Source organism: Anopheles gambiae, chromosome 2 (genome assembly GCF_943734735.2).
Source record: "Anopheles gambiae chromosome 2, idAnoGambNW_F1_1, whole genome shotgun sequence".
Taxonomy (NCBI): Eukaryota; Metazoa; Arthropoda; class Insecta; order Diptera; family Culicidae; genus Anopheles; species Anopheles gambiae.
This window is the reverse complement of record NC_064601.1, coordinates 2,082,169-2,109,745: the sequence shown is the minus strand read 5'-3', so window position 1 is coordinate 2,109,745 and position 27,577 is coordinate 2,082,169. Positions and strand designations below refer to the sequence as shown.

General features: G+C 47.4%; 2 protein-coding genes across 5 annotated transcripts; one reads left to right on the top strand and one right to left on the bottom strand.

Annotated features, from left to right (window-relative positions):
* The first annotated feature begins 912 nt into the window (after positions 1-912).
* LOC1281912 (solute carrier family 7 member 14) lies at positions 913-25,851 on the top strand. 4 transcript variants are annotated; one of them, XM_061648318.1, is made up of 12 exons: positions 913-1,169; positions 1,436-1,965; positions 17,058-17,242; positions 17,325-17,478; positions 17,549-17,680; positions 19,067-19,165; positions 19,601-19,809; positions 20,080-20,251; positions 20,351-20,947; positions 21,013-21,159; positions 21,238-21,403; positions 21,494-25,851. In XM_061648318.1, the coding sequence occupies exons 3-12, from the start codon at positions 17,117-17,119 to the stop codon at positions 22,065-22,067; spliced, it is 2,376 nt and encodes a 791-aa protein (XP_061504302.1). In that variant the 5' UTR covers positions 913-1,169; positions 1,436-1,965; positions 17,058-17,116; the 3' UTR covers positions 22,068-25,851. The 4 variants fall into 4 exon arrangements, with proteins under 4 accessions (XP_061504302.1, XP_061504303.1, XP_321887.5 ...); XM_061648319.1 differs by having other exon boundaries at positions 1,386-1,965; XM_061648320.1 differs by having other exon boundaries at positions 941-986.
* On the bottom strand, positions 25,839-27,557 carry LOC1281913 (carboxypeptidase Q). The gene is made up of 3 exons (XM_321888.6): positions 26,333-27,557; positions 26,137-26,262; positions 25,839-26,062 (listed from the first exon to the last, which is right to left on the bottom strand). The coding sequence occupies exons 1-3, from the start codon at positions 27,532-27,534 to the stop codon at positions 25,927-25,929; spliced, it is 1,464 nt and encodes a 487-aa protein (XP_321888.4). The 5' UTR covers positions 27,535-27,557; the 3' UTR covers positions 25,839-25,926.
* Positions 27,558-27,577: the final 20 nt, after the last annotated feature.

Here is a 27,577-nt window from a genome sequence, read left to right as displayed (position 1 = left end):
CGGCTGACTTCGGCCAGCTTCGGCTCAAACGTCTGAACACGTTGACAGCTGGTCGTAATGAAAGACGTTTCATGCAGGGTTCGAGATGAAAATTTCGTTGAAGCAAGCATTTTTGTGATAAATAATAAACGTGTTCTAATTTCTGTTCTGCACATTGCAAGAAGTGTGTTTGAGTTCAAATGTTAATACAAAAAAAAGTTTAATTCTTACTAGAGATGCTTGAGTGGCTGAGCTCATTCAGCACACGGTTACACCAAACAAAAGAAAAACAAATATTTTTTTATTACTTTATCCCACATCAGTGGAAATTATATCAAATTATATCTAGCTCAAACTTAACTCAATTTCCAGTAGTATTCAGAATAAATAGAAAACTGATATTATTTTCTGAAATATTGCTAGAAGCGTTGTTCGGTTTAAATATTAACGATTCGAAAACACAACTAGAATCTGTTTAAAAATTTAACGGAAAACAAATACAAACCGCACACTTTTTCTACAACCAACCTTCATGCCAAATGTAAACGGCGTATCGTTGCTATCAAATGTTTAAACCTGCTATTGAATGCCACCGTGTCATCGGCACAATTGCTGTAAAAACACAATGATTTACAAAACCATAGCACTTGTAAGCACGGAGGATACGTACGTAGAATGACAGAGAGAGAGAGAGATATTGTGAGCTTTTGTTATTTCCACACAACAATGAGCTTTTCCCCAATTTCTCAGGAGCGCTTACCGAAACTTAGAGACGCGCTCATTTTCCCGCCTCCTTAGGTAAACCCTATTCGGTCACACGCGGTACCTGCCTCTCGCTCGCTCCAATCGGGTTCGCCTCCACAGGATTTCATATTTGTCGCTCTGAGCGGCTATGTTCGTAGATAAAAGCGAAAGCAAAAGCACACTCACTTGTTTTCCATGACAATTTTCCAATGTCCGTGTGTCGGGTCGCGCAAAGGCAAAGTTTCAACCGTAGCAGTCGGATGGTTTGTGGAGCAGCCGTGGCGTGTGTTGTGATCTAATTTGTTCCCCAAATTCTGGTGCTCGGTGGTCCACCGCTAGGCAGTGTGTGTGTGTGGCAGCAGAAACTGTGTCTTCCTCTGGCACCGGAAGCTGGGGCTTCAATCGACACGCGCAAATACGCACCGACCGACCAGTCAGTGGTGAACGTTAGTATCCTTTACAGTGATATAACACAACAGGTTTTTACGATCAGACTACTGCAGACCCCAAACGTGCGTACCAGTGCATCTTTTGTTCGACCAGGAACGCGACGATTAGCGTGTCCTTGTCTCCGCTACTGTCGTCTGGAGCGCAATGCAAACCTTTCGGTTGAACTAGATGATGTTGTGCCTCTTTGTTCCTTGCCCTTCGGAAAAGTGTAGCAGCAACAGGAATAACCAGTGGTAAAATGTAACAGTTTCCCCAAATCTAGCTTCAACACCACTCCCGCAGGCAGTGAAAAGTGAAAAGCGTGTATTAGTGTGTGTGTGTGTACGTGTGTTCCGATGTATCCGTGTGCATGTGTGTTGTCTTAGAGAGCGTAGATTCCAGTGAATGGCGGCGTTGAAACGTACGCGGATGGTGGAAATTCGTGCACAAAGGGAAAGCGCGTGAAAAGTATGAATGCGCGACATTGACGCGGATTCTCTTCAAAGGGAAGACCGTGAGCAAAGCAAAGCGGGAAGGGAAAAAGAAACAAATAAAAGCGAAAACGTTAACTCCCTCCGGCCATCCTCACGCCTTCACCCCCACTCCCCTCCTGCGAGTGCGCGCGTGGGTGCGTGCGATCCAAATCCGAGCGGCCGAACCCAAAGCCGACGACGAGGACACAACGGCGTGAAATAACCGAACCTGTCTGTCTGTGCGTGTGTGCGTGTGTGTGAGAGAGAGAGTGTGTGCCTGTGGTTTTTCTTCTTTTCAGTAGCAAACGAAAGGCTGTTGCTGAAAGCGCCGACCAAACGTGTAAGTATAATATGCCTTTTTGTCTAGCAGAGAAAGTGGGGAAAAGCGCTCGAAAGAGCACGATGTACACAGCGTTGCGAGCGGGAGAAGTAACACGCAACAGCGACGCCAGCAGAGCAGCAGCGCACAGAGTGTGAGAGCGAGACGGGCGCCAAAACGGAAAAGCTCCTCGGGTGAACAAAGTTCTGCCGCTGAGAAAGGAAAAACTCTCGAGTCCTCGAACGGCGGGCGGGAGAGCAGGAGATGCACACTGTAAATGGTTATGGAAATGAGGGGGTTACGCAGAGGGACGGGGGGATGCAATGGCCAAAGAATGGAAAATGTTCATGCGTATGGATAAAGGCAGGCAGTTTGAGGTTTTTCCGTTTGATCCATTGAGAAAAGATAAACGAGAGAGGTTTTTTGGCCACACCACTGGCTAAAGTTAAAAGATGTGCTGTATCTGGGCTTTGTTTGATGATCTTAAACCAAGACCAATGTGTGTGTGTGTGCGTTTGTTTCGGGCGAAATGTGTGGAAATGATGGGAATGTCATGGAACGTATCATGAATCTCACGCCTCACTGAAGCCCAATTGGAAAGCGCATTCAACGGCAGCTGGATAAACAAAGCTGAAATGATGTTTATAGACGAACTACCTACCAGTTTGCTCAGCTGGGAAAACAAGATCATTTGAGTCCAAATTTATCCCCAACAGGTGCTTCGAGACACCACAGTTTCCCTTGGCTCTATCTAAATATAATGTCATGAAACTATTCCAGCACGATGCCACAAATTACCCTCATCAGACATCATCCGAAGACGAGGCGGAAAAATGTGCACACCCTCTTTCCCCGTCCCACCTTGCCGTGACGGGAAAATGGGTTCGATTATTTCAATCGACGAAATGGAATAATTACCAGTCAGGCAAAAGCAGCTCCAGTTGTTAACCATGTGTGCCAATCAGCTCTGGAAAGGGCAGGCTTACACGCATCCACGGCATTAACCAAGTAACCAACCAGCGTCGGTTGCCAGAGCAACTTCGCTTTTCCAACGGCCGACACCTAGTATGTTCACGTGCACGTGTCCTATGCGCAACAGAGCAGGCGACAGATTACGTCATCGTTCTCGTGCGCGGGCGGAACGGAATGCTTGTTCTTTACACTCCCCCAGCCCTGCGCCCTGTCTCTTACTTCTCGCTCCACCAAGGGGCAACGCAAACGGAGAATCTCGTCCTTTCCATCCTACGCAGTTTTTACGCGCGATGACGACAGGACGACCGGAAGAACCAGCCGGAACAATAAAACCGACTCCCGACTTGTCGCCTCCAACCCCATGACCGCCCCAAAAATGGGATGTCAATGGCGACAATCCAGACGGCGTCAACAAGAACAGACACATTTGGGGACTTTTCTCTGTGTGTCTGGGAGTGTTCTGCTTTTTTCTTCTTTTCCGTTCGTGAATTCGACTGGGTGGAGCTTCTTATCAAAAAGTGTAGTCATACTCCTCCACCCGCTCAAGTAGCAGAATGTGGTCCGGCATGTGGCCTTCGCATACACACACAGAGAACAAGACACGTCCATAAAAGTGTGATTATCCTTAATGCACTTTTTTGTTGTTGTTGCTGCTGCTTCGCTCGGTATTCCAAGGCGGTTCCCGGTTCGTACATCCCACGTACTAGTCGAGCGTCGTTCTTTGTGCAAATTGCAAATCGAATTGAATCGAGAATGCTGAGGCAAAAACCCGAAACTGTCGACTTTTTTTTGGCACTGCAGCTCCAAGTGTCGTGCATTTGCCAGCATCCTGTATCCTGAACGTATTACCGGGCGTTCTATTATCAGTATCGAGCAGGTGCCGACGCAAAGGCAATCAAATTTGTGCGCTCGCTTTTCACTGAACTTTGGTGCTGGAGGAAGGGACGGATTTTGAACATCGTCCACACTTCGTCATGAAGCTGGTACACGCTACACGGCGACGTTTGGTTTTGCAGCACGAAAGCGAGAATGCTAAATCTATATCAGCAGTTTTGTGTGTGTAAAATCTTTACCCAGAGGCTACCAAACGTTATCTTTTAAATATTGAACGCTTTCTTTTGTTCCGCTGGTGCGCTGGTACACGATGGTGCCTTTGGCTCCCCCTATTCATAATGTTTTATGCATTCCTTTACTGGCAGTGGAATGGTTCCACCACTCGATGAAGCTGTTAACGGTTGCTTGCATATCTATCTCGCGATCCGGCACAATCCTCGACAAAGCATTCGATCACCGGCCCTCGATGCGCTATGGCACTATGGCAAGCAGCATCTATCTGCACTGCACAAACGTATCAGTTTTTGTTCTGTTTTTCCTGCATTTTTGCTTTACACGGATGGATAAACAAGCTCTCTCACGCCCTCGTTCGGTGTCTCTGAATGTCCTGGTTGCTGGAATTCAAGCTAAAAGAAATGTCCTACCATCCTGCCGCAAGGAAGCGTGAACGTTTCGCACTGGAATGGAATGATTGGAAAACGGCCAAAGCTTCTGCGGGTGTGTGTGTGTGTGTTTATATTTGTGAAAAAAGCATAACACAATAGATAGCTCTTTGTATAACTTTAACTGAAGCTGCCGGGGGAGGAGGAAAACTGCGATTTTTATGACATTGGTGGTTCCTGCACCAGTGTGAGGGAAGCAAACTTATATTAAATGTATAACCATCTGTCCAATCCATTGCCAAAGCGTCACTGTCACCAGTTGCCGATGCTTTAAACAGTGGGAAGATATGAAAGCAATAGCTCCGGAACGGTCGGAAACCGTTCATTGGAAGGAAATGAAATAAAATCATTTAGACACATTTCCTGTCTCGAGATTCTGATTAACTGTATCAGCTGGTTTATTATAGTGGTTCTCGTGAAGGATTCGGATTCTATTTTAAAGCTCTTATTCTATGAAAGCAGTCTGACGCAACTACGCGAAACCGAACGATGATTTGAATCTACTGCTGATGCTCTTCTGTATTGCTCTTTGTATTGCAAGAAGCTTAAATATTTAAGCTAATCGATGGCAAAGATGAATTCAGCTTATTCTGTTCATTTCACATAAATCTATAATACTATACGTTACAGTAAGAAGAGAGAGAGAGAGAGAGAGAGAGAGAGAGAGAGAGAGAGAGTTCTTCTTCTAAGAGTCCTTTGGTAAAATGATTGATTTCCATTGCGACAGAATTTTCGGCATTCAGGGTTTTCCAGGTTACTTTCGAATGTAAAAATTGTTATGCTTACTTACTTATCCGGCGCTACAACCGCTTTGTGGTCTTGGCCTGCCTCAAGAGTGTCCGAAACCGCTCACGTTCTCGCGCCTTCGTCTACCAGTCCGTTATCCTGGCTTTAATGGCGGACGCCTTCACGCCATCTTGCCACCTCAATTTGGGCCTACCACGCCTCCTCTGTCCTTGCGGACGGCCTAAAGAGACTTTACGGTCTGGGTCGTCTGTTTCCATACGTACAACATGGCCAGCCCACCGGAGCCTGGCGAGCTTGATACGCTGCACGACAGTGAGGTCGCCGTACATCTCGTATAGCTCGTCATTATAGCGGCTCCTCCATTGTCCTTACACACATACGACGCCAAGTATCCTTCTGAGCATCTTCCTCTCGAACGCGGCTAAGAGGGTTTCGTCAGATTTGAATAGTGTCCATGTCTCAGAGGCGTATGTGAGTACCGGAACTATATAGGTACTATATAGTCCCAGCTTCGTCCGTCGCGACAGGTTCTTTGAGGTGAGCTGATTTTTCAGGCTGTCGAATTACCGGTTGGCAGCCAGCATCCTTGCGCGCAACTCAGCTTCCATGCTATTGTCGTTGCTGACCTTTGACCCAAGATAGGTGTATTGTGGGGCGACTTCAAAAGTGCGCTCACCTATCTGCACGTCACGCCAACGTAGCTTCTGATTATTTATTGGTAGGCCCGCTGATGCTGCCACCATCAGTTTGGTCTTTGCCTCGTTTATCTGCAATCCGAGGCTCTCTGCCGCCTGCTCGATCCCTTGGTAGGCTTCTGCTACATAGGAGAGCCGTAGACCAATGATGTCTATATCATCAGCGTATGCCAGGATCTGGGTTGACTTATAGAAGATGGTTCCCGTAGTCTCCACCCTCGAGTCGCGGATGGCCCTCTCTAGCGCCAGGTTAAATAGGAGATAGGCAAGCCCGTCCCCCTAGCGCAGACCCTTGGTGGTAGCAAAAGGTCCATTATATTGTTATTCACCGCATGCAAAATGTTGTTCCACAACGATCTGACATTTCATTTCCATCAACATGATTTTTAATTTCTACAGCATGATTTTCAACACGACTTAAGCTGGATTGGGTTTGACAGTTCTTTGTTATGTGTTGAAAATCATGTGTTGAAACTGAAATTTCATGTTGAAACAAATAAACCATTTGATAGCAGTTGAAAAACATCTTGGATGCGGTGAAGAACAATGTTTACATTCGAAACTGGCTTGGAAATTTCTGTAAGTTCTTCTAATAGTGTTGTAGAAGGACCATGCCCAAAAGCTCTCAAATGTATTACTATTTACATCTTTCGAACAAAAAAACGTCATGTGTCACTTATTCTTAGTATATTAATAATGCTAGCTACATTACAAGTCCAATCACTTTACAATTGGTAAGTGCAAAACACATAACAGCTTTGTCGCCTTCACCGTCTGTCAACAATTATGGTCGCCACACTGTTCGTTCGTTTGCCAACTGTTCAAGTGTCCACTTCTGGCTGGATTGCGACATCAAAGCTGCGGGGAGGGCGCGCATTTGGTGTGCGTGCATTTTCCACAAGGTTAAAGATTTGTCACTCGTGGCGTTTTGTCCCATCACCTTCCCTCTCTTCGCTGCCTGACAAACGCGGTGTGCTCACGAACAGGCTCAAGAAAACCAACATACCACTCGAGCTGAGGATGTGGTTTGCTCCCTGTCTTTAAGCCTGTGATGTGAATCTTCATCCTTCCTTCGCACGATGCGATGATAAATAGTATCCATCTAGCAGCTTTCATGCCTACAGCGACACTGCTTCATCTTGCCAGCCAGATCGATGAGTGGTTTCATTTGTTTTTTTGTTATGGACATCACCACTTCAAGCAAAAACTGATGATGATTCTTGGTGGCAAACAGTTCGCAAAAGCTCCAAACCCTCTCTCTCTCATGATCAAAAAACAACATGGTTTGTCGCTTTCCGTTAAGATACTGTGAACCTTTTGCTCCTTGTTCCCTTTTCCCTTTTTGAGGGATGACACACAGGAATACCGCAGCACATTCCAAATGCTGACCTTATCGTCTATCCTACGACTATCATACGGCCGATGATCGACGGGTTGTACATGGGTGTGCCCAAGAAGGGAGAGGGATGTGGCTGTTTGGCAGGGTCGGTGGTCTCAGGCAAATCAAATAAAACAAAGTGTAACCGAGCAGCAACAGCCAGCAGCTGGAAAAATACATTCCGGTCGAGGTTGCTCACATGACTAATGGCGGACTGGTTTCGGGATGCCGCAGAATCTATCCGGACCCTGATGGACTTGGCTGCAAACCATTAGAAGCAGCAGTAGTAGAGCAAGGAGCAAGTATTAGCGCAATGTTGGAACGAGCTGTTTTAGTGCCTCTGGGAAGTGGGTGAAGAGGAAAACACGACACTAAAAAAAGGGAGAAAAGTAAAAGGTGTCGCAATATTTTTCAAAACTCTTCTCTTACTGGAAACCGGTTCGGACAGCAGTTAGCCCCCTCAAATCAAATGGATGAAACGCTCGTAAAATTCACATCACTTTCCCGGTCGGTCGGTCGGTCGGTGAAGCTATTTAGGGGCCCAGCGCTTTCAATATATATAGCCGGGTCGCACACACACACACACACACACATCATGGCCGGCTAGCACGGCAGAAAGCATTCAAACCGCCTACACTGTGCTGTCCACATCCGCTTTATCCTTTCTAATTTGTTTTTACCCCACCAGGGAGAGGAGAGTAGCAGCGGAAAAGCGTCGGATAAGCTCACCTTGACGGAAATGAGGGGGGGGGGGGCAGTCGAGGGGACTTTTCCTTTTGCGTTTGACCTTTTTCTCTAATCGAATACTGCCGTGCGGAGTAGAGCGAGCGCGTGTTAGCTTAGTGCCACAATGGTGCGGAAAAGGGTAGTTGAGATTTTCCGAAACGCTCTAAAATCAATGACGCTCATGTCTGCTGCTGCTGCTTGGGTCAGCAATAAAAATGGACAGATTTTAGGCCAGCCAAAACACATACGCCCCAAACTGAACCCTTTTTGGGCTGCGCAAATATTGAGTGGCGCACTGTAGTGTGTGTTTGTGCCGACGGAATCGATCGACCAAACTGGCGGGCAGAACGATTCGAATCGTAAAATGAATCATTATTGATCTTTCCTACTACACTCCTCCACTGGAGAGAGGGTAAAGGTCACTGTCATTGTGCATGGGAAGAGGCAACAAGTTGCTCCCGAATTGGGACGTGCGATCGGTTGAATGAAGCCATCAAGCGGAATATGAGCGGTAGTAAAAGTGTTTTGTTTTTTGGTTCGTAGTTGCACACTAAAATTGGGTGGTCGTATCGCACAAATGGAGCGCATTTTCACTGCTCCACCACTTATCGATTATTACGAATTCGTAACGATTGTTGTCTTGCTGCGGCCATTGCCAATAATCAATCGTTGGCGGGAGCAAACGGACCCTCCTTTTTCCTCCTTTTTGGCTGGTTATTTTTTATTAATTTATCGCTCGCTGTGTATCGTTTCACACCTATCTACCCACCTGGGTGAGGAATATAAGCCTTGCCAGCGGAATCGATTGGATCAATTGATAGGACGACTCGCGAAACCGACAGGGGGGTCCCACGAAATGAGCCGATAATTAAATCGACATTATTTCCACCCCCGACAAAACCGCACTAACAGAGGGCAGCTAAATGGTGTAGAGCCGCGTGTTTATGCGTTTCTCATCGTTTGCTGCCCTTGGTACAGAGCACGCAGTTGCGGTTGAAGCTGGCCCATCTGGCACACCCCCTGTGTGACCCCGTGTTCGTATTTGTCTACGTCTGGTGGTAGTGGTGGTAGGACGTAATGTAATAAAGGCAAAGGCTCCTGTGCCACAACCTCTCTCACCCTCTCTTTCGCTGTCTCGAACTCCATCTTCATCCATCCTTGCGCTCGGGCACTTAACCCGTGCCCGAAACAAGCAATCGGTGTGGCGCATATGATTGAATACACCCACCGGCAGCAGTGTGTGTGGTGCGTTGTGATAATGGTACATTACATTGATGGGCTAAATTATTTATTACGCCCTCTGCCGACGGATGAAAATGGGATCGAACTTGTCGGGAGAGAGACAGAGAGAGAGAGAGAGGGTGGCGCAGTTGTTGTTGACCGTTAGTGCGGGGAGAGTATGTTTACCATTGTTTTCACAGCCCACGACAAACGAACGAGGAAAAACTAGCAAACGGGGAAATGTACTACAAACATTCAATCAAGTAAGTGTTAACCAAGGTGGGAGGAGGGAAAAAAGCACACGCGGGAAGGTGTTGGGCTGGCAGGGAATCGAGTTTTAAAAGCCACAAACACAGCACAGCAGTCATATACAAAAAACAGGGAAAACAAAACAAAAAATCGACCAGAGATTGCGCACAAATTGGATTGAGTTTTAATCCAATGTCGCACGGGTGGGTATTAAGCGGAGCATTAAAAAAATGTGTGTTCCCCGGGGGGAGGGAATTAACGAACAGATCGGTTCGATTTTCTAATGGCACTTTTAAATTGTTGGCAGTTTGTAAACAATTGTTTACATTTTCTCCTGGTCTTTTGGTGGAGGTGCACAAGTCCGTGCCATCGTGCTGGGAGTGCTTTTGGCGGTACAAAGCTTCACATACAACATCTAACATAAACCATCGACATCGACCGAAAAATGGGCGGCTTTTTGCCATGTTTGCCATGCCCCATTTTATAGGCACATGCCGGTCACGGCCACGGCAGTAGTTGGATGCTTTTAGTGGCCGCAGTACGACGATAAGGGCGGCTAGAAAACATCGTCAAATCGTCGTTCTCGGGATATCAGCTGATATCTCGGGTGGGGTAAACGTATGCCCTTTTGGGAAAAAGAAAGTATCCTTCTTGTCAAAGCCATTTCCCGCTGTTTTCAATCCACCTGAGGCGCTTTCCATTCCGATCGTGTCGACGAACATCACTGGTATAGGTAGGCTTTCCTCGAAATGGAGGCGCCTGGTCGAGCTGACATTAAATTATATCGCTTTGTTTGTCAAAAGGCTTCTGCTTCGCCGCACCGCCGACACCAAATAATAATAATAAAGCACTGTGATGCAATAAATTTTGCCAAACAATTTATCATTCACATGCAAACCACCACAATACGGGCTCTCCGGTTTCGCTCACGAGCGGGGTTCAACTCCCTGAAGCGAGGAGAGAGTTTTTCCGGCACATTGTGCAAAAGCCATTTCAGGCATCATTGAGGGCGGAAATTGAACTGTAAACAGTCATTTCCGAGGAACGGCCACACAATGGGCCGAATGTTGTGGGCGAAGCGGGGAAAAAAAGGAGACGAAGCTGGTGCAGGGCCCGAACATGTTTTGGAAAATTGGAAGCCAATAATAGCGATAGTACGTCTTCCTGCTCATTACAACCAATTAGGCTATCCGACAAAGCCCGAACCCCGAGTTGGCAGTAACAAGCACTTTATCAATCAACACACACACGTGCTCCATGAATAATTGGCTTGAGGCACAGCTTTAAACTGAACCATCGTTCCGTTTCGCATTCGATAACGATAGCTGAGCGTAATTGGAACTGTTGGTACGGTTTTTTTCAATATAATTATTGGGCTGGAAGTTAGTCAATCGTGGCAATGAGATAAATGGGAAGCTTGGGTTCGAAAATAAAGCGCCTTTCAGACTAGGATTACGCAAGCGGCAAAGAGCTTTTCAGTGAACAGCGGCACAGCTGAGCTTATTAAAAATGTATCAATACTCACGAACGCACGATGAGGCACACTTCCGGCAAAGCTCTCTTCCGCCCATGTATTATGCCCTCCAGAGAAAGGGGTTGAAAATCAAATTCCACTCCAGCTCGGTAGCTGTTATCATCATCATTATCAGTATCATCGTCACCATCGTCAAGCAAGGGGGGGACGTCACAGCGTATGTTTTGCATCGCTGGCGCGCCCCGTAGCGAGAGCGCGACGATCTGGCTTGAAATGCTTATGATTGCGCAAACAGTAGCAACGGCATTAAAGCGCCTTATAAAGGATTCTATTACCTTGTGAAGTGTACATACCATGCGAACAGTGCAGGAAAGTAAAAGAAAACGTCCCGGCGACATGAAATAAAAGGTACACTAAGACGCTTGGGTTCGCCGTCCGCGCCTTCTTACTGTGTACATTAGGGGGACTTTCTATGGATCCCTTTTTTCTCCCTCACCCCCCCCCCCCCTCTCTTCGTTGGCGGTGTGATTGACTACTCTGCAGCAGTCCGCTGCGGAGAGACTTATTGAAGTAATTAGCAATCAATCTTCTTTTATCACCGTGTTACCCATGAGTGGGGCACTCACAGTAAACATAGGCTTGTGCTGCATACTGAGGCCGAGGCAAAAACACAGAGGGAATCCTTTTGACTTTTACCTTCCTGCACGACTGAATACGACTTATCTTGTCGTATGGCAAAACATTATTCCATCAGCTCTCGGTGCAATGGCACAGGCAGGAAGCGGAATTTCAAAGCAATGCTCCTAGCCACCCGTTCGCACAACATTTTCCCCCTGGCAGGGAAAATAGGGCTGGAAAACTTCACCAACATGACATGTCCTTCGTGGAACCCCGTCTTGGGGTGGGAGAGAAACAAATGAAACATGCTAAATGGTGCTCCTCCTTTGCTCTCGCAACAAGTTTTAATGTGAAAAAGCAAGCTCCCCGACCCAATCGAAGCAAGCTGGTAGCGTCTGCCGGTAGCTATTGGAGCTAGCGAGGCGTTTAAGGGATGGGGCGAGTTGCAAATGGATCGAGCAAACATCCTGGACCTGGCAGGGAAGATGGAGCTGGAAAGTGTAAACAAGAAGCCTGCAGGGCGGGTAAACACAGTCATTAGATTCGAACGCAATAATGACATTTCTGCTGACCGTAGCACCGGGTGCTTAGTTTCGAACGAACCGAGCAACTAGGACACACTTCCTCCTCCTCCTCCTTCTCCGCCCTCTGGCTTTCGGGGACTGATTATTTGCATTCTCTTCTTCTTCATCCTCCGACCATGGCGACGATGGGTCGTGCTTCGTTGATTTATGCTGCAATAAAAGGTGTGTGTGTGTGAGTGTTGCGGGAGTAAAGGCGAACGATGCGTTAGGAGCTACCCGGATCGAGCTTGCTAGTAATTAATTTAGTACACGATTCATTTTAATCAAGCGTTTTTGAATGTGACTGCGATGTTCCCTTTTACGAGCGTGAATACGTTTTCAAGTAAGCTTTCTATGCGACACTGTACTACATGGTTCATGGCAGTAAGCTTTCCACGTAGCACCGCCCGGGTGTGTCTCGATTCAAATGAGGTCACCAATCAAAAAGTTGCTTCCAACTGATAGTCTCTGATCCCACGTGACATGGTGAATCTGTTTGGTGCAGAATCGAGACACCGGAACGGAGGTGGAGAGGGGAGATGGAAGAGGCGGGGAAGCAGGAAGATGGGGGTTGATGCTGATAAAAACTCCGTTCACAACTCTCAGCTGCCACCAGAGGCGCGCACAACTATCGCTTCATTCCGCTCTCATTACAGTTGCCATTTTCAGGCGGTCGGTTCCGCCTCTGCCATTCCTATGCACCCCTTTTTTCCCTATGGCCGCACGGTGTACCAGACTTGGGTCGTAAAGAAATCTCCCGCGAGAGCGTTTATTTTTTATGGGCAAATAGAAAAAGTTTGCTTTTGTTTGCTTTCCGTGGGGCTTGCGGAACACTTTTCCGATCCCGCCTGGCCATGTCTCCCCGATGGTCAGCAGCCGGCATTGAAGCAAAATAATAAAAAAAGGAGTAAAACCGACTACCCGTAGAAGGGGAAGAAGTGCGCTGAGGCTGTGTGCGGTTTTCGTTGGGAAAATCTTACTTTTCGCGCAACTACACCCGTTTGCGCTTTTACGGGTGAAAATTCTGCGCTCTGGAGCGGAGTGGCGTTTGGATTTGGTTATGGTGATTTGTGTTTTATTATTCCACCCCTTTGCCAGCCCTGCCTCATTCCCCATCAACTGTTGTTTGATAGTGTTTGCGCTTTTGAGATGTGCTTTTTTTTGTTTTGTTTGTGTTGGTAAAGTTATATGTCGCTTGCTTTATTGGTAATCTTGCATCTTGCAGTGTAAACCATTCCATTCCACGGTCACAATGACGATTGGAGTAAGGTAAGGGAACACAAAAAAGAAAAGCTCCCCGTAATTCTGTCGCACACCGGTGGTGCAATATGCATGCAGCATGCCCGAACAGAATGGGACTACTCTACATATAAAAAATGGAATTTTTGCAATTCGCAACATAATGGACCGCTCTGCAGTCCGGAGAGATCGAAGATGCAAATGAAGCATCGCAATCTATTTGTTATTCATGCGAAGGAATATGTAACACGTTTTTACGGGCGCTGCAACACGTGGGGAGTTATCTTTTTTTAGGGGGAAGAGGCGTTTCGATCGATACATCATTCCGATTGGAAATAGAGAGAGAAAAGCTTGCACAAAAGAAGCTTCAAACGAATGCACCAACATTCGTGAGAAATTAACGTTGCAATGTGCAGTGCTGGTGGCATAAATTAGTACATAATTCTCCTTCCCATACGACGTGGTCATAATTAATACACCTCATGGTGCTTTTCTTCCCGTTACTAGTCGCAACTAATTGCCCTATTCAATCATGGTGAAATATGTTCCAAATTACACGTCACTTGTTTTCGCCGAACCACCAAAGAGTCGTTTCTTAGGAACGCAAAGAGTAGGAACATGACCTCGAGGGACCTCCTTCACCGGTCCTGAGGTATGGAGTGCGGGTATTTAAAATTAAAGCTGGATCAATAGCACGCAGCTCAACACGAGCGGGAGGCGCGCGACGATGCATTTGTGTTGCCCTCTTCTTGCATTTGTCCTTGCAACGGTGGAAGACAAGGGTGGGAAAGAAGGGGCGGGCAAAATTGTACCCAACTAAATTGAAATTACATTTTAAATTGCCATAAAATTCTCTTATCTCGTTCGTTTCGTCGTTTCGCCCCTAGACGGTGTAATGTTATTTAAGAATGCATTTTATACCTCAATGTTGTGGTATGGTATGGGAGCTGGTGCGAGATAATCGTAGCGAATGGTGGCGCCGTATGGCAAACGTTGCACCTCGAGCAGGTCAACCACAAAACAACGCAGCCAACACGGCAACCCTCTGTACTACCCCTTAATGAACGTGTAAATGGAAAGCAATCCGGTAATAGTCCTTTTGCTGGGGAGTACAAACAAGCAGCGAACCGTTCGTACAGCAAGCGTAGCACAGAAAGACAGCAAGCACACCCACCCCGTACCGTGGGGTTAATCGCAATCTACTAATCCCACACCGCATGGCGTTGCTAGCAATGGTGGGAAGACACCAGTCTCCAGACAGTGTAGCATCTCGAACCCCCGAGCTAGTTGACATTTTAATAATTGCATGCTCCCAGCTCAGATTCAAAACGCGTCCGATTTCTCCCGCGGAAGGAAGGAATTAACTCAAATGACTGTTCATACCAATTGCGTTCAACCCACGATGCGGTGCGCGTGAATGCAAAGTGAATTTGAGCAAAAATCAATACACGAGCAGGCAAAGTAAACGAAAGATAACATAAACAGCACAGCCCGAAGCCGATACGTGAGGGGGGGCGAGGTGGTTCTGGAGTTCTTTGTGTTTCTTTGCCAACTTTGCTGTTGCTGTGAAAAGTTGTGCTTCATTTACAACGAACGGCGTTGCGTTGTTCACTTTGGTAATAACCCACTGGGCTGCAAAACACTGTGTGGTCTGCCTGTCGGAAAATGGACATAATCACATGCTGTACTTTGACAACTTTGCATCCTATGTCCTGCTGCTGAACCCGACTCACTCGCCTCTTTTTTTAATAAGAAGGTCCATTGGCAAAACTAATAGGACAGAACGGTACGAGCTGATGATGAATCGTGCCCGTAATTCATCACACGACGGGACACGACTGCCTCCCAGGTTGGATGCTTCTCCGTTTGGTGTGCCGCCCGTTGAGTGAGTGGCATTTATCCCAACGACTGAATATTATTGAAACGTCGCACAATTTAGCAGCAAGGACACGGAAGGAAAGCTTGCAGGAAGCAGTATGCAGATTCGAACCACACGGGGAGTTTGCTGTACAATCCACTCCCTTCGTGGATTGTCCTCTGGGGTAAAGGTAACCAGATTTTCGCAACGATATAACACAGCACAGCTTTCCGGGAAATCTCACGATGCCACAGTAAATGCACGGGAAAATGCTACGGGACGGGGGAGCATGGATCCGATTAGTGGTACGGCGAAAAATCCGCAACCATTGACGGGCTGCAGCACAAGCACACCTTGTGGGGGGTGAACTTTAGCTCCACCGTACTTACTTCTTTCCAAACACTCCCCTAATCCAATGCCGGTGGTGTTCGTGCGAGCTAAACAAACAAATTAGTTATTCTGTCTCGAGCAACTTCCGGTCGCACAAAAGATTGTCCAACTGGCATTTTCATTGTGCGCTCGAAAGGGAAATGGAAAATATATACCAAGGGTAGCAGAAAACACAATTCAACACACACACATCCTTCTCACATCGCGTGACGGCAAAAGTTCGTGTTTTAATTGAAAAAAAGGAGCTATTAAAAAACAACCCCAAGTCCCCCGGAACGTCGTCGGAACCTGGCAACCTGATTCCATTTGCACATTGGCAGTCGGGTCCGGAGGAATGGTCTCCGTTGAATTTCAGCTGAATTTCATTTTAATCAAGTATTTCACTCTTTTTCCTTCGATTTTCTCAGCACTGAAGTGAGCGTTTCGGTTGATTGAGCGCCAGCAGCTTGGCAAATGGCAAATTTTATAACCACGAAATGGAATTTTAATGATAATTCGCACAATGCAGTCCCGCCGCCCCATGTAATGCCATTATGGGGTTTTGCGATCTTCGTTTTCGGTTCCATTTGACGATGGGCTGTTTCGCTGTTATTTCTTCATCCGAGCACGTCTGCAGCTCATACCCGCCATGTCCCCGTCCACGCAGGGCACTGGGTTGGCTCCACGTGTTGAGCTTAATTTAATCGATTGTTGCTAAAAATTGCTCAACAAGTCTTGTCTTGTTGGTGGCAGCAACGCCAAGACGACGACCTGAGACGGTTGAAAGTCTCACACACATACCAAGGAACACACGCACACACACACACACACGATGATAATGGAGCAGTGTAATATGGTAACATATTACGCGGTCTTCGCACGAGTTGAAGAACAATGAAGTGACACTGCGAAAAGGGCAATTTGTTCGCGATTCCCACCACGGCCCGACCCGACACGGTGGAGAGGATAAACACGGTGCTCGGCAGCAGCATCGCATCGATCGCACACACTCGGCGGTGGTTGTTATTGCGACGCGGGTATGATAATGGCATGGTAAATGGTTATCATGCGTCTGACATCAGCCTAGAGCCCGAAGAGCCGAAGCTTTTGTGCTATCAACCGTCGTTCAATTTACATCTCGACGTACGGGCGCACACACACAACGGCACACCCGGCACACGCCAGTGACTTCTTCTCCGTTAAGAAAATGGCAAGAAAGCCACCCCGTGCAACCCAACCAGCTAATGCTACCAGCAGCTGCCACCAGCAGGCAATCATCGTTTTCGTTCGCCTTATTGCACCCATTTTCCAGCCCATCGAACGGTCCTCCCTTCCCCGTTGTCGCTCTCTCTCTCTTGGCTTTTCTTTCGCGCACTAGAATTCACATCAGGAAAGCGCTGGTACTGATCTCAATTTAATTAGCTGTCCCCATCGAAGTGATCATCGATCAATTGCACGCACGCACAACTTATCACCTTCTTTTTGGTCGTTTCTGTTTTCCCCCACAGCTGCCTGCCAAACCTGATTGCTGGTAAGACCGCAGCGCATCCCGCCCGCCAACAACAGGATGAAGTTTTCCCTCCCGATGCCCGGCGGCGGTACCGGGCTGGCCCTCTTCTCCAAGCTCATCCGCACGAAAGATCTGCACAAGCTGCAGGAAGAGGACCCGAACAGTACAAAGCCCAAGCTAACCGTAAGTGTGTTCGTTGCACTGAATTGCACTCCACAGGAGCGTCGTCTAAACCGTGTTGCTCTGTCTGTTTCGTGTGCCGCAGAAATGTCTCACCACACTCGACCTTACCTCGCTGGGTGTGGGCTCCTGTTGCGGCACGGGCATGTACCTGGTGGCCGGAATGGTGGCGCGAAACATCGCCGGACCGGGCGTAGTGCTTAGTTTTTTCATCGCAGCCGTAGCTAGTATATTTTCCGGTGAGTCGTCCCCCTGCTGCCCCTGACAACCAAGCACGAGTGACTAAATGTTCGCTTTCTTCTCTCACAGGCGCCTGCTATGCTGAGTTCGGTGTACGAGTGCCACACACGTCCGGATCCGCGTACATGTATTCTTATGTTTCCGTGGGGGAGTTTGTAGCGTTTGTCATAGGATGGAATATGATATTAGAATATTTAATCGGTAAGTGTGTATGTGTGTGTGTCGCCGTCTGTATTTAATCAAGCTCATCGTACCAAATCACAAGACGGCACATCTTCAAAAGATCCTATTTATAAAGTCGCACACGCTTTTGGACAAACCTTGTCCAATCCTGAGAGACAGACAGAGAGAACGAAGCCAGAGACAGAATTGGACGATTGCGATTGGGTGTGAATATTTTATAATGCACTTCATTTCATAATCAGCCCTCAATGACGGAAAGCCACTTGTCAACTGACTTTAGGACTTTCGGAGAGTTGCTGTTTGCGTCTGGCGATGCTCGGAGTCGTCTGCCTCGGAAGAGCATAACATTGAACAAAAGATTACTGGTCAACTGGACAGGAGGACGGTCCAGACCGGCTAGAGATGGGTTCAGGAGCGAGTGGTGATAAAATATTTACTTTGCCAATTTTCCCAGTGGCCGGCAGTGTGAATAAAGAAGCCTGTAAGGGATACTCTATCCCCTTGCTGCCAGGCATTGGATAGCAACAGTACCAGAGCCCGCAGATGGGTGCCGTAATTCACACGAACTTGGTGCCACCGTTTTTACCATGCATAGGGACGCCCTCGCCTCGGACTCATCGACCCAAAGCTTCACGACACCCGGTGCTACTCTCGACCCCGACCGACTTGTTTGCTCAACAGCCCGCGTCAAGTGACCATAACTGTGAACGAGTCCTGCCACCACCGAGTGGGACCGGATCAAGTGTGTGTATGTGTGTGTTGGGTGGGTTTGTGGGCCATGAATTCGGTAGTTCCCGCGCAAACCCAACCATTGCCATAACTGTCAGACCAGCGGGACAACCCCTAGGAGTGCAAAATTAGCAACCCATGTGAAACAAATCTCTCTCGCTCCCTGCTTTCTACTCCCTGGCGTATGTCAAGCCGAAACGTGACTAAGTATAATGTGCAACGGCGCTGCAGCTGCAACCTCCTGACGCTGACTAATTGCTACTGGCGCTGTGGGCGATGGTGCTCATCCCGCACACCGTCCGTCGTGCATACGGAATGCATGAAAGAGCTTTTAAGCTAATTTTCGTCCACGTTCTGATGTCGGGAAGCTCATCGCGACATTCCGATCCCGTACTTCCCGTAGTGTCCCCTTAGGGCCCTGGGTGATGGGAGGGTTCGGGTTGGACCGATTTTTATAGCACACTTTCATGCTTTTGGCACACAAACACGCACACACCTGTGTGTGTGCAGGCGTATAGAAATCTCAATTAAAATTTCTCCCTTCTCGGTATCACTCGGGTGACATGACTGCATCGCGCGCTGCCGCTGCAAAGTGCAAAGCAATTTGGGGACGAAATTAATTCGCTCGATCTGTTTTTATCTTCTTTCTGTTTCACCGCCGTGTAATGCGCGAAGGTACGAGCGCGTGTGCCTGCGCCCTTAGCGCAAGCTTCGATTCACTGTCGGGCGGCTTCATAGGCAGAAGCATAGCGGCCTCCGTGGGGACCATATTCGGTACGTATGTTGATGGTCATGCACGACAACGCGTGGCGAATGCGAAACATTAGAAACAAAAACACATGCGTGCTCTCCATTTTTTTTGTTTTGTTTTTGTTTCGTCTATCCTATTCCGCGTTCTCTCTTTCTCTTTACTGCTTTACTCTTTACTGCGGTTACTTTTGCCTAGCATTTAGTTACCACTTTCTCTTACTACTTTTCTTCTTCCATTTTGTTTCCAATTGGTTTGTGTTTTATGGCCTTTTTGACTCGTTTTATTGTTTTACTATCGGTAATCTTATTTACCCCTCATACTCATAAACACACACCACTACGGCTCGGCTACCAAACTGGACTGGGTCAAAACCCGTTGTTTTTGATTCACCTTAAATTTACACAATCATGCTCTCTCTCATGCGCGACCACCACCACCACCACTGGGGGGCCTTGCAGGGCGGCCACCGGATTTCATCGCGTTCGGCATTACGCTCGTGATGACGTTCATCCTGGCGCTCGGCGCTAGCAAGTCGGTGCTCTTCAACAACGTCCTCAACACCGTGAACCTTGCATCGTGGGTATTTATTCTAACCGCAGGCTTGTTTTACGTCGACACCAACACCTGGACCGAGCACGAGGGCTTCCTGCCGTTTGGCTGGAGCGGGGTAGGTTTAACATGTTGCCTGTTTAGCTGTTGTCTGTGTTACAGTTCTGCTCCTTCAGGGTGCATGTCGTGCTTTGTTCCCCCCCTCCTTTTCGGTTTCTCGACGGATGTGTTGTATTCCATTTAGGAGTAGTGGAGCGTTTTTCCTTTTTCCCCTCTATCTCTCTCATGGCTTTGTTTTTCTTTTTTGGGGTCGGGAGTGAATCGCGGACGAGTGGGACGCTACTCCTGGAGGGCCTTTCAAATTTAACCTTTGCTTCGATACATTCAGGTATTTACGGGGGCGGCCACCTGCTTCTACGCCTTCATCGGGTTCGACATCATAGCAACGACCGGCGAGGAGGCGCACAATCCCCAGAAAAGCATCCCGAAAGCAATCGTGGGCTCATTGGTTATCGTCCTCATAGTGTACGTTACCAGCAGCTTCATCCTGACACTAGTTGGTAAGCCTTTCATCTCCTTCTTTGTAGCTTCGAAGCGTTCCAAAAGAGGGACATGGCAAGATGTGTTGTATGCCTCTTCCATTCCTCGTCCTATTTTAGTTCCTTACGATCACATCGACTCGGGCTCGGCGTTAGTGCAGATGTGGACCTACGTGGGGGCGCCCAAATGCCGAGCATTGGTAGCAATCGGTGCCACGGCCGGGCTGAGTGTGGCGATGTTCGGTTCCATGTTTCCCATGCCCCGCGTCATCTACGCCATGGCCCAGGACGGACTGGTGTTCCGTCAGCTTTCACAGCTGTGGGCCAAAACGGGTGTGCCCGGAATTGCTACGATCGGCAGTGGTATAGCCGCCTCCCTGGTGGCGCTTACCGTGCAGCTCGAGGTTCTCGTTGAGATGATGTCGATCGGTACGCTGCTCGCTTACACGCTCGTATCGACCTGTGTGCTGATCCTGCGCTACCAGCCCCACAGTACCTCGCTGGTCGATCTACTGCCTGCGCAGCTTCGTACACCGCAGCCGCCAAGCACCCCGGATCCTAGCACACAGCAAAGCGTCAAGGCTAATGTGATGATAAAAAAGATCACCCGTGGATCGCCAGACTCCGACGATAGCTATGACGAGGATAGTCCGGACGGCTACATGGGCCGTGACGATCAGTTCCTGGTGACCGACCGCACGGAGAACAAGTTTTACGGTAATGGGAAAGATGAAAATGGACACTCCTTTCGGGAGAGCTCTTACTTGAACTCCTTCTTCCAGGTGCAGTACACGGGGGTTCGCAAGGAAACACGGACACTTGTCCGATATGGATATGCGATTACATTGTAGGTCGAATTCAGCGCTACTCTTACTTATGTCCAGGATTTTTCCCCTGGATAAGACCCGGCCCGGCAACGCCCGAAACAGGTAAAGCGCAGGGACTGGCCACATACGATACGTCGTCGGAATGGCACGAGTAACTCGTTATGGTTTCTCATTCTTCAGGAATGTTCGTAACAAAGCTGGTCGGACTGATGTATGTGTGCATATTCCTGCTGGATCTCTTCATGGCCATCGGGCTGACGGGAGCGTTCTACTCCTTAGCGTACACTGTCCTGGTGTTAAGTATAATTTGGATTCTGCTTGTCATTTCACGACAGCCCCAGAACCGGTATGTACCGACAGCAAGTCTCACAACGATGGGAATAGGAAGAACTGGTTGACGATGCTCAACGTTGTGATTTTTGTTTTGTTTTTCCAGATATGCACTATCGTTCCTCACTCCTGGACTTCCATTCATTCCAACGATCGCCATTACGGTAAACATCTACCTAATATTCAAGCTCAGCATTCTCACCCTGGTACGGTTTACCGTCTGGATGACGCTGGGGTTGATCATGTACTTCTACTACGGCATCACGCATAGCTCGCTCGAGAATCCGAGCGAGGAGTTTGAGCTGACCGTCGACAACAACGGTTCGGCGGCACAGAATCTCCAAATAAATGTTCCTTCCACCACCACCACCGCTAAGCCAAGCAAACGCCAACGCACCGAACCGACCGCCGTCTGGGACCGGCACGGTTACGAGAACCGCATGGCCACAAACGATGACGGTGAGTACCAGTGGTCCGGGGCGAACCAGCAGCAGAACAACACGCACCCGTACAGTTGGAACACCAACGATGCTTGGGGCGATCGAACGATCTACGATCGTCCGCCACAGTCAGCCAACATTTTCCAGCCGCCGCCTGCAACGACGACGTCCGAGGCGAAAAAGGATGGTTTTGGCATGTTCTACAACGAGTCCGCCAGCTATCCGACCTGGGACGACTAAGGCAGCCCATGGCACAACCTTCGCAACCTTCCCACTGTACATACATGCACGCTGGAACCGTTCGAGGCACTCTGCTCTCCGGTGGACGCTGCTCTTCCCACTATCCTCCTCCCAAGAAGTTGGAAAACAACACGTCCGCCATACGTTCCTCGGTTCGTTGCGTATGCGTATTTTTACTGTTAAGTTTTCGCGTTCCCGCAATACTATGGGGTGGTCGGTTCTTGACGAAAGGGATGTATTTCCTATCTCCATCCATTACCATTACGTGCTATCTATCGTGCTATCTCTAGTGCACTGACCCAGTGTACATCGTTGAGCTGTTTGAGCAAGTGAAGAATGTGATAAATGCAAGGACATTGCGGGAAGAAGGGCAACACAAAATGAAAGCATACATACACAAACAGATACTTACAACATATCCTTAAGTTAAGTTAGACTCATTAGCAGGGAGCAGAGAGGAGAGGTTTTACTTAAGAGGACAGAGTCTTGATTTCTCTCTCGGCAGCTATGGACAATCTTGGGACGTACTATTTTTTCGATCACGTAACATTAGGTTACCTGTTTTTAAATTCTACCATGTACTTGTTAGAGATCCATTTACTGTAGGTCTTTCAATTATATTGTTCATAGCTCGGTGGCGCAGCATTTCGCAGCAGATTTTACAGTTCAGTTGTGGCCGGAAGCATACTTCAGTTACTTCAGTGGAAGGAAAAGAAAGTGAAAGAGGTGTTCACACTCTCAGCACACGCGTGCGACTGGGTTTCTTCTCGACGTATTTAACAACAAAACAAAACACAAATATTTACGCGACGATTTAATACGCTACGATCTTCAGCTAAATCTACCTGAATCTAGGAATGGCAATCAGACCGAACCGTGTGTAGTTTAGTGTAGTTAAATAGTGGCGACGCTCCCCAAAATGAGCGGATGCGTTCGAGCGCACTGTAAAAAATGCACGCAAAACAACACACACTAACATTACAGTACGACTCCAAATTATGACACCCACGTACATTTCCTATCATCACGTGTCGCATCGTGAATGCATTCAAGCGATACAACAGATGTGCGTGCAGTTCTGCAAGAACGCAGTGTATCTTTCCTTGTAGTATCGACTGGCCACCGACTACTAAAGAGCGTTAACACAGTCTGGGGAGGAAGACAGCAGGCAAAGTGAAAGGATTTTAGATAGATAGCTAGCCCTTTGAGGATTTAGTATGATGGCAATGAAAGGGGAGGTGATGCAAGCGGTCAGTGTAAGAAAATAGGGACGGGGCCGACGGTGTTCGCTTGAGCAAATTCTAACAATTATACATACTAGAGGAGATTGTAAGATATGAACGTATGTGCCATGAGTAAAACTAAAGTGAAGCAGTGATCAGTCACTGCTGATCGGCATTGGGCACATAAAGCGAAGGGGAGAAACACCCCGAACAGCAGGGACACTCGTTGCACATTTAAGTTACGTTTATGAAAAGATGTATTTAAAACAAAATGATATTGTTTCAGTTGTGTCATAGCCGATCGAGACTGTCCGCCGTGATGTGGGATTTATCTGATTCGTTATCCGCACGTGGGGAGGGTCTTGCACCTCCCACATACAGGAATACACACGCTTAACAGCAGATACTTGTATGACTTGTTAAACATTGCTTCCGTTTTCATTTTGAAGTCATTTGTTCAGTCGTTTTAATACGCCCATCGTTAAACCATCTAAGCTTATACGAGTGAATGGAAAACGATACTATCGATGATGATTGTTTTAATTCCACTACCCTGAACCGTTTCACGCCACATCACTAAACATTCCAGTAACACACTTCAGCAAACATGTTCAAAGCAGTGGTTCATACACATTAAAATAAATATAAACAAAATAGACATTACGTACGCATAAACAAGTGAGAAATCAGTATCTTTCATCAAATTAAGTGATATTTTACTGTTGAAGTTGTTGGTTGAGTAACATAATAATTATAACGATAATATACACATACTATATGAATATCAAGGAAAACAAACTGGTCGGGCACGAAAGCACGAAGGGATCCAAAGGATAAGCGAATCGATACCACTACTATTACTAATTGTGCATTGTTAAGCTGTACATTTTCGTTGTAAGTCATTTCCTCTCACTCACTAAATGTAAAACGATCAGCAGTAGCAGTATTCAGTGACCGGCAGTACAATCTCCCCTCTCACTCAGCGGCACTGTTCGATCGTTAAAACATCAACATAAACCACCGGGTAACGTCGGAATGTGTGTTTGGTAGCAAAACGCAAACGTTCGTACTTGAAGCCACTGAAAATATATTCCAACCCATTCGCCGTATGAAGTAGTACATTGGGCAGGGAGCAAAAGAGAGGACCGGGAACCTCCACACGAATGTGCCCTCGAACCAAGGAACCAGCACCATTATCTCGTTTACTTGTACTTTCTTTTCCACTCTGATTAATCACAATCACTTGCACAATCATTGTCATTTGTACACTTTATCAAAACTGTGACTGTAATATATACCAAAAAAGAAGAAGAGAAAAGCGCAAATTGAAAATGTATTTTCACGCAACTTAGTTGTTACCTTTTGCTATTCATGTAAATGTGTTTCACAGAAAAAACCAGCATCAAACAGTCACGCAGTTTCAAATCGATACAAAAGAGTTTTAACTTTTCTAAGTGTGATATTTACCTCTACACATTACACATAGATTACCAGTTTACTATGCAATTTTCTCGTAAATCACTTCGTAAATCCATCAACGGTCGATTTAACACCAGATGCACACACACAAACACAAGTAATGCGCGCAGTCTTGCTGGTTCGATACTGGTCCACAGTTACTAGAACAACTAAACCCAAAGGATTTAATGTACAAATACATGATACAACTGGAAAGAACTCTTTCCGACCGTTTACGCTAGGGTAACCACTACCAAAGAGGCAGGACAGGCAAATTAATTACAGCATACCGACGAACAAATACCCAACACCATAGATCCATAGAATAGAGTCGCGAAAAGGGCGATCCTTGCCTACAGCAGCAGTGTTAGGTGTACTTCATGCGCATAGACGCGTCAAAAGAAGCTCCAGTTATTACATAAATATACACATAAAGTATATATATATACATACTTATACATATATAGCTAGTACGTCTATTTCAATTTTTTCCCGAAGCGCGCTACCCACTCAAGCGCTCGTACTACCAGTGTACTTCTTTACGTGTGTAGCCATTAATGAATAAAAAAACATATTTAAGAGAGAGAAAACAAACATCATTTAAAGAAACAAACAACAACGTTACGGAAGACATGTTGAAAATTGAGAAAACTTGTTAAATTCACTGCTCCAAGGAATTCGTTATGTGGCGTCAGGATCACCGCTATCCCGAAAGATACGAAACACTCTAATGCGCAAATATAATTAAGTTAAACAGTGGAGCACTTGGAAGAGACAGATACACTATACATACATGTTTGTTGAGTTATCTTAGTGTAAACAGTCACATAAGCAGATGAATGCTTGTAGCATCACTGTGTAAACATTATACATATACATATTGCCGAACAACGCAGATTAATCTACTCTTTAAACTAAGGACATCCTTGCTAAATTACTGCAAAGTGCTCGGACTCTGAATGCCGTTGGTTTGGGGGGTGGAGAAAATGAAATATTGCCGAAACCTATGAGACAAAAGAAGAAAGCAACTAAGAGTAAATAAACTAATTTAAAGAGTAAAACATGAGAGAAAACATAAAATGCAATAAAATTAAAAGAGCAAATAGGCAAGGGTTTTACTTTTATTCTGAGTGAATAGATTCAACGATTAAAGATATGTGAGTATAAGGGAATTTGCTTTACGGTTGCACATCCTTAGGCATGCTTATGCTCAGGTCAGCCACAACGTATGCCGCGGCGGCCCAGAGGGCTGCACATTTGTCTAAGTTTTTAGGATCTTCCACTGCCATCGTGTCGCCAGCGGAATGGTGGAACCTAATAGTGTGTCAAATTGGACGCAATTAATGCCAAACATCCCAGCACCGTACCACCAGTTTAACAGTACTTACCAGAAGTATTTTTCATTTTTGTTCAACAGGGACGCTCCAGGGAAGCCGCGCGTCGTCCAGTGGCTTATATCTGGCCCACCATCTGTAGGAGTTTCAAACTCAGTTGCGTTCAAGGGACCCATCAGTCTGTAAGAATTAACGCAAACGTTATGTTTTATGGTTCTACTGCCGCTCGGATAACAAAAAAAGCTCTTACTTGACGATTTCTCGAAATATACATTCGGCATCAGCATTCCCGACAAAGTCCAGACCCCGCGGCTCAAATGTACCGATGTCCGATTCGAAGAAGAAATTAAATTCCTTCTGCTCTTGCGGTTTGTGTGCCTCTTTGTACGCTGCTCCTCCGTAAAGCCCTTCCTCTTCGCCCGTCCAAAGAATGGCCCGAATGGTACGGCGAGGCCGCAGCCCCATCGCCTTCAGGTACGTCAATGCTTTCCACGAGATCATGGCACCACCTCCGTCATCCATCGCACCAACACCAACATCCCAGCTGTCCAGATGCCCGGAGACGACAACGACCGATGTGTCGGTGTACGTTGTTCCAACCAGCTCACCGATCGTGTTCCGCGACACTACCGGATCCATCGGGCGGTCGGCCATCTCAAGATGAATTTCCATCTGCTCACCCCGGCGGTACTTACGGAGCAGCATCTGGGCGTCCTCCACAGTGATGCAAGCGACGGGGATCTTCTTCACATCATCCTGATAATGCTGCTGGCCCGTGTGCGGTGAGCCGATCGAGAACGGGGTAATCGAGCGGACGAGCGCTGCCACGGCTCCCTTGCGCGATGCTACCGACGCTGCCTGACTGCGATAAACCACCGTCCGGCCGTAGCTCTCCCATACCGGCGAGAAAACAACAATCTTTCCACGCACCTGCTCCGCCGGGATGGTTTCGAATTCTTTGAACGATTCCACGGCCAGCACCTCGGCGATGATGCCTCCGCGCGGTGTACCGACGCTGCTGCCAAGCCCCAGCAATGGAAGATTCTTCCGGAACGGTTTCACCAACTCGGCACTCTCATACCCCCGTACCCAGTGCGGAACGGTCGCAGACTCCGTGTGTACGTTTTCCAGCCCATCGGCCTGCATTTTGTCGACCACATAATCGATGGCTTTCTCCAGCTGCTCGCTGCCGGCCACGCGTGCCCCGAACGTATCGACCAGCTCTGCCAGACTGTCCCAGGTGCGGCCGGCATATTCGCCATTCACTATCTTGTCAACAATCTTGTTTACGATCGGTTGATAGCCACGGATCTCCTTCACCAGGGCTTCCGGCAAATCGCAGCTCCCATTCTGTTGCTTACCGAACGTGTCCACTCTATTATCGGCCACCCCGGCGCTGGCCAGTCCAAAAATCGCTCCCACTACGGTGAGAAACAGAATCACGGACGCCATTCTGCTGGCCGATCTACGATCACAATGAAACGATGCCGGGAAC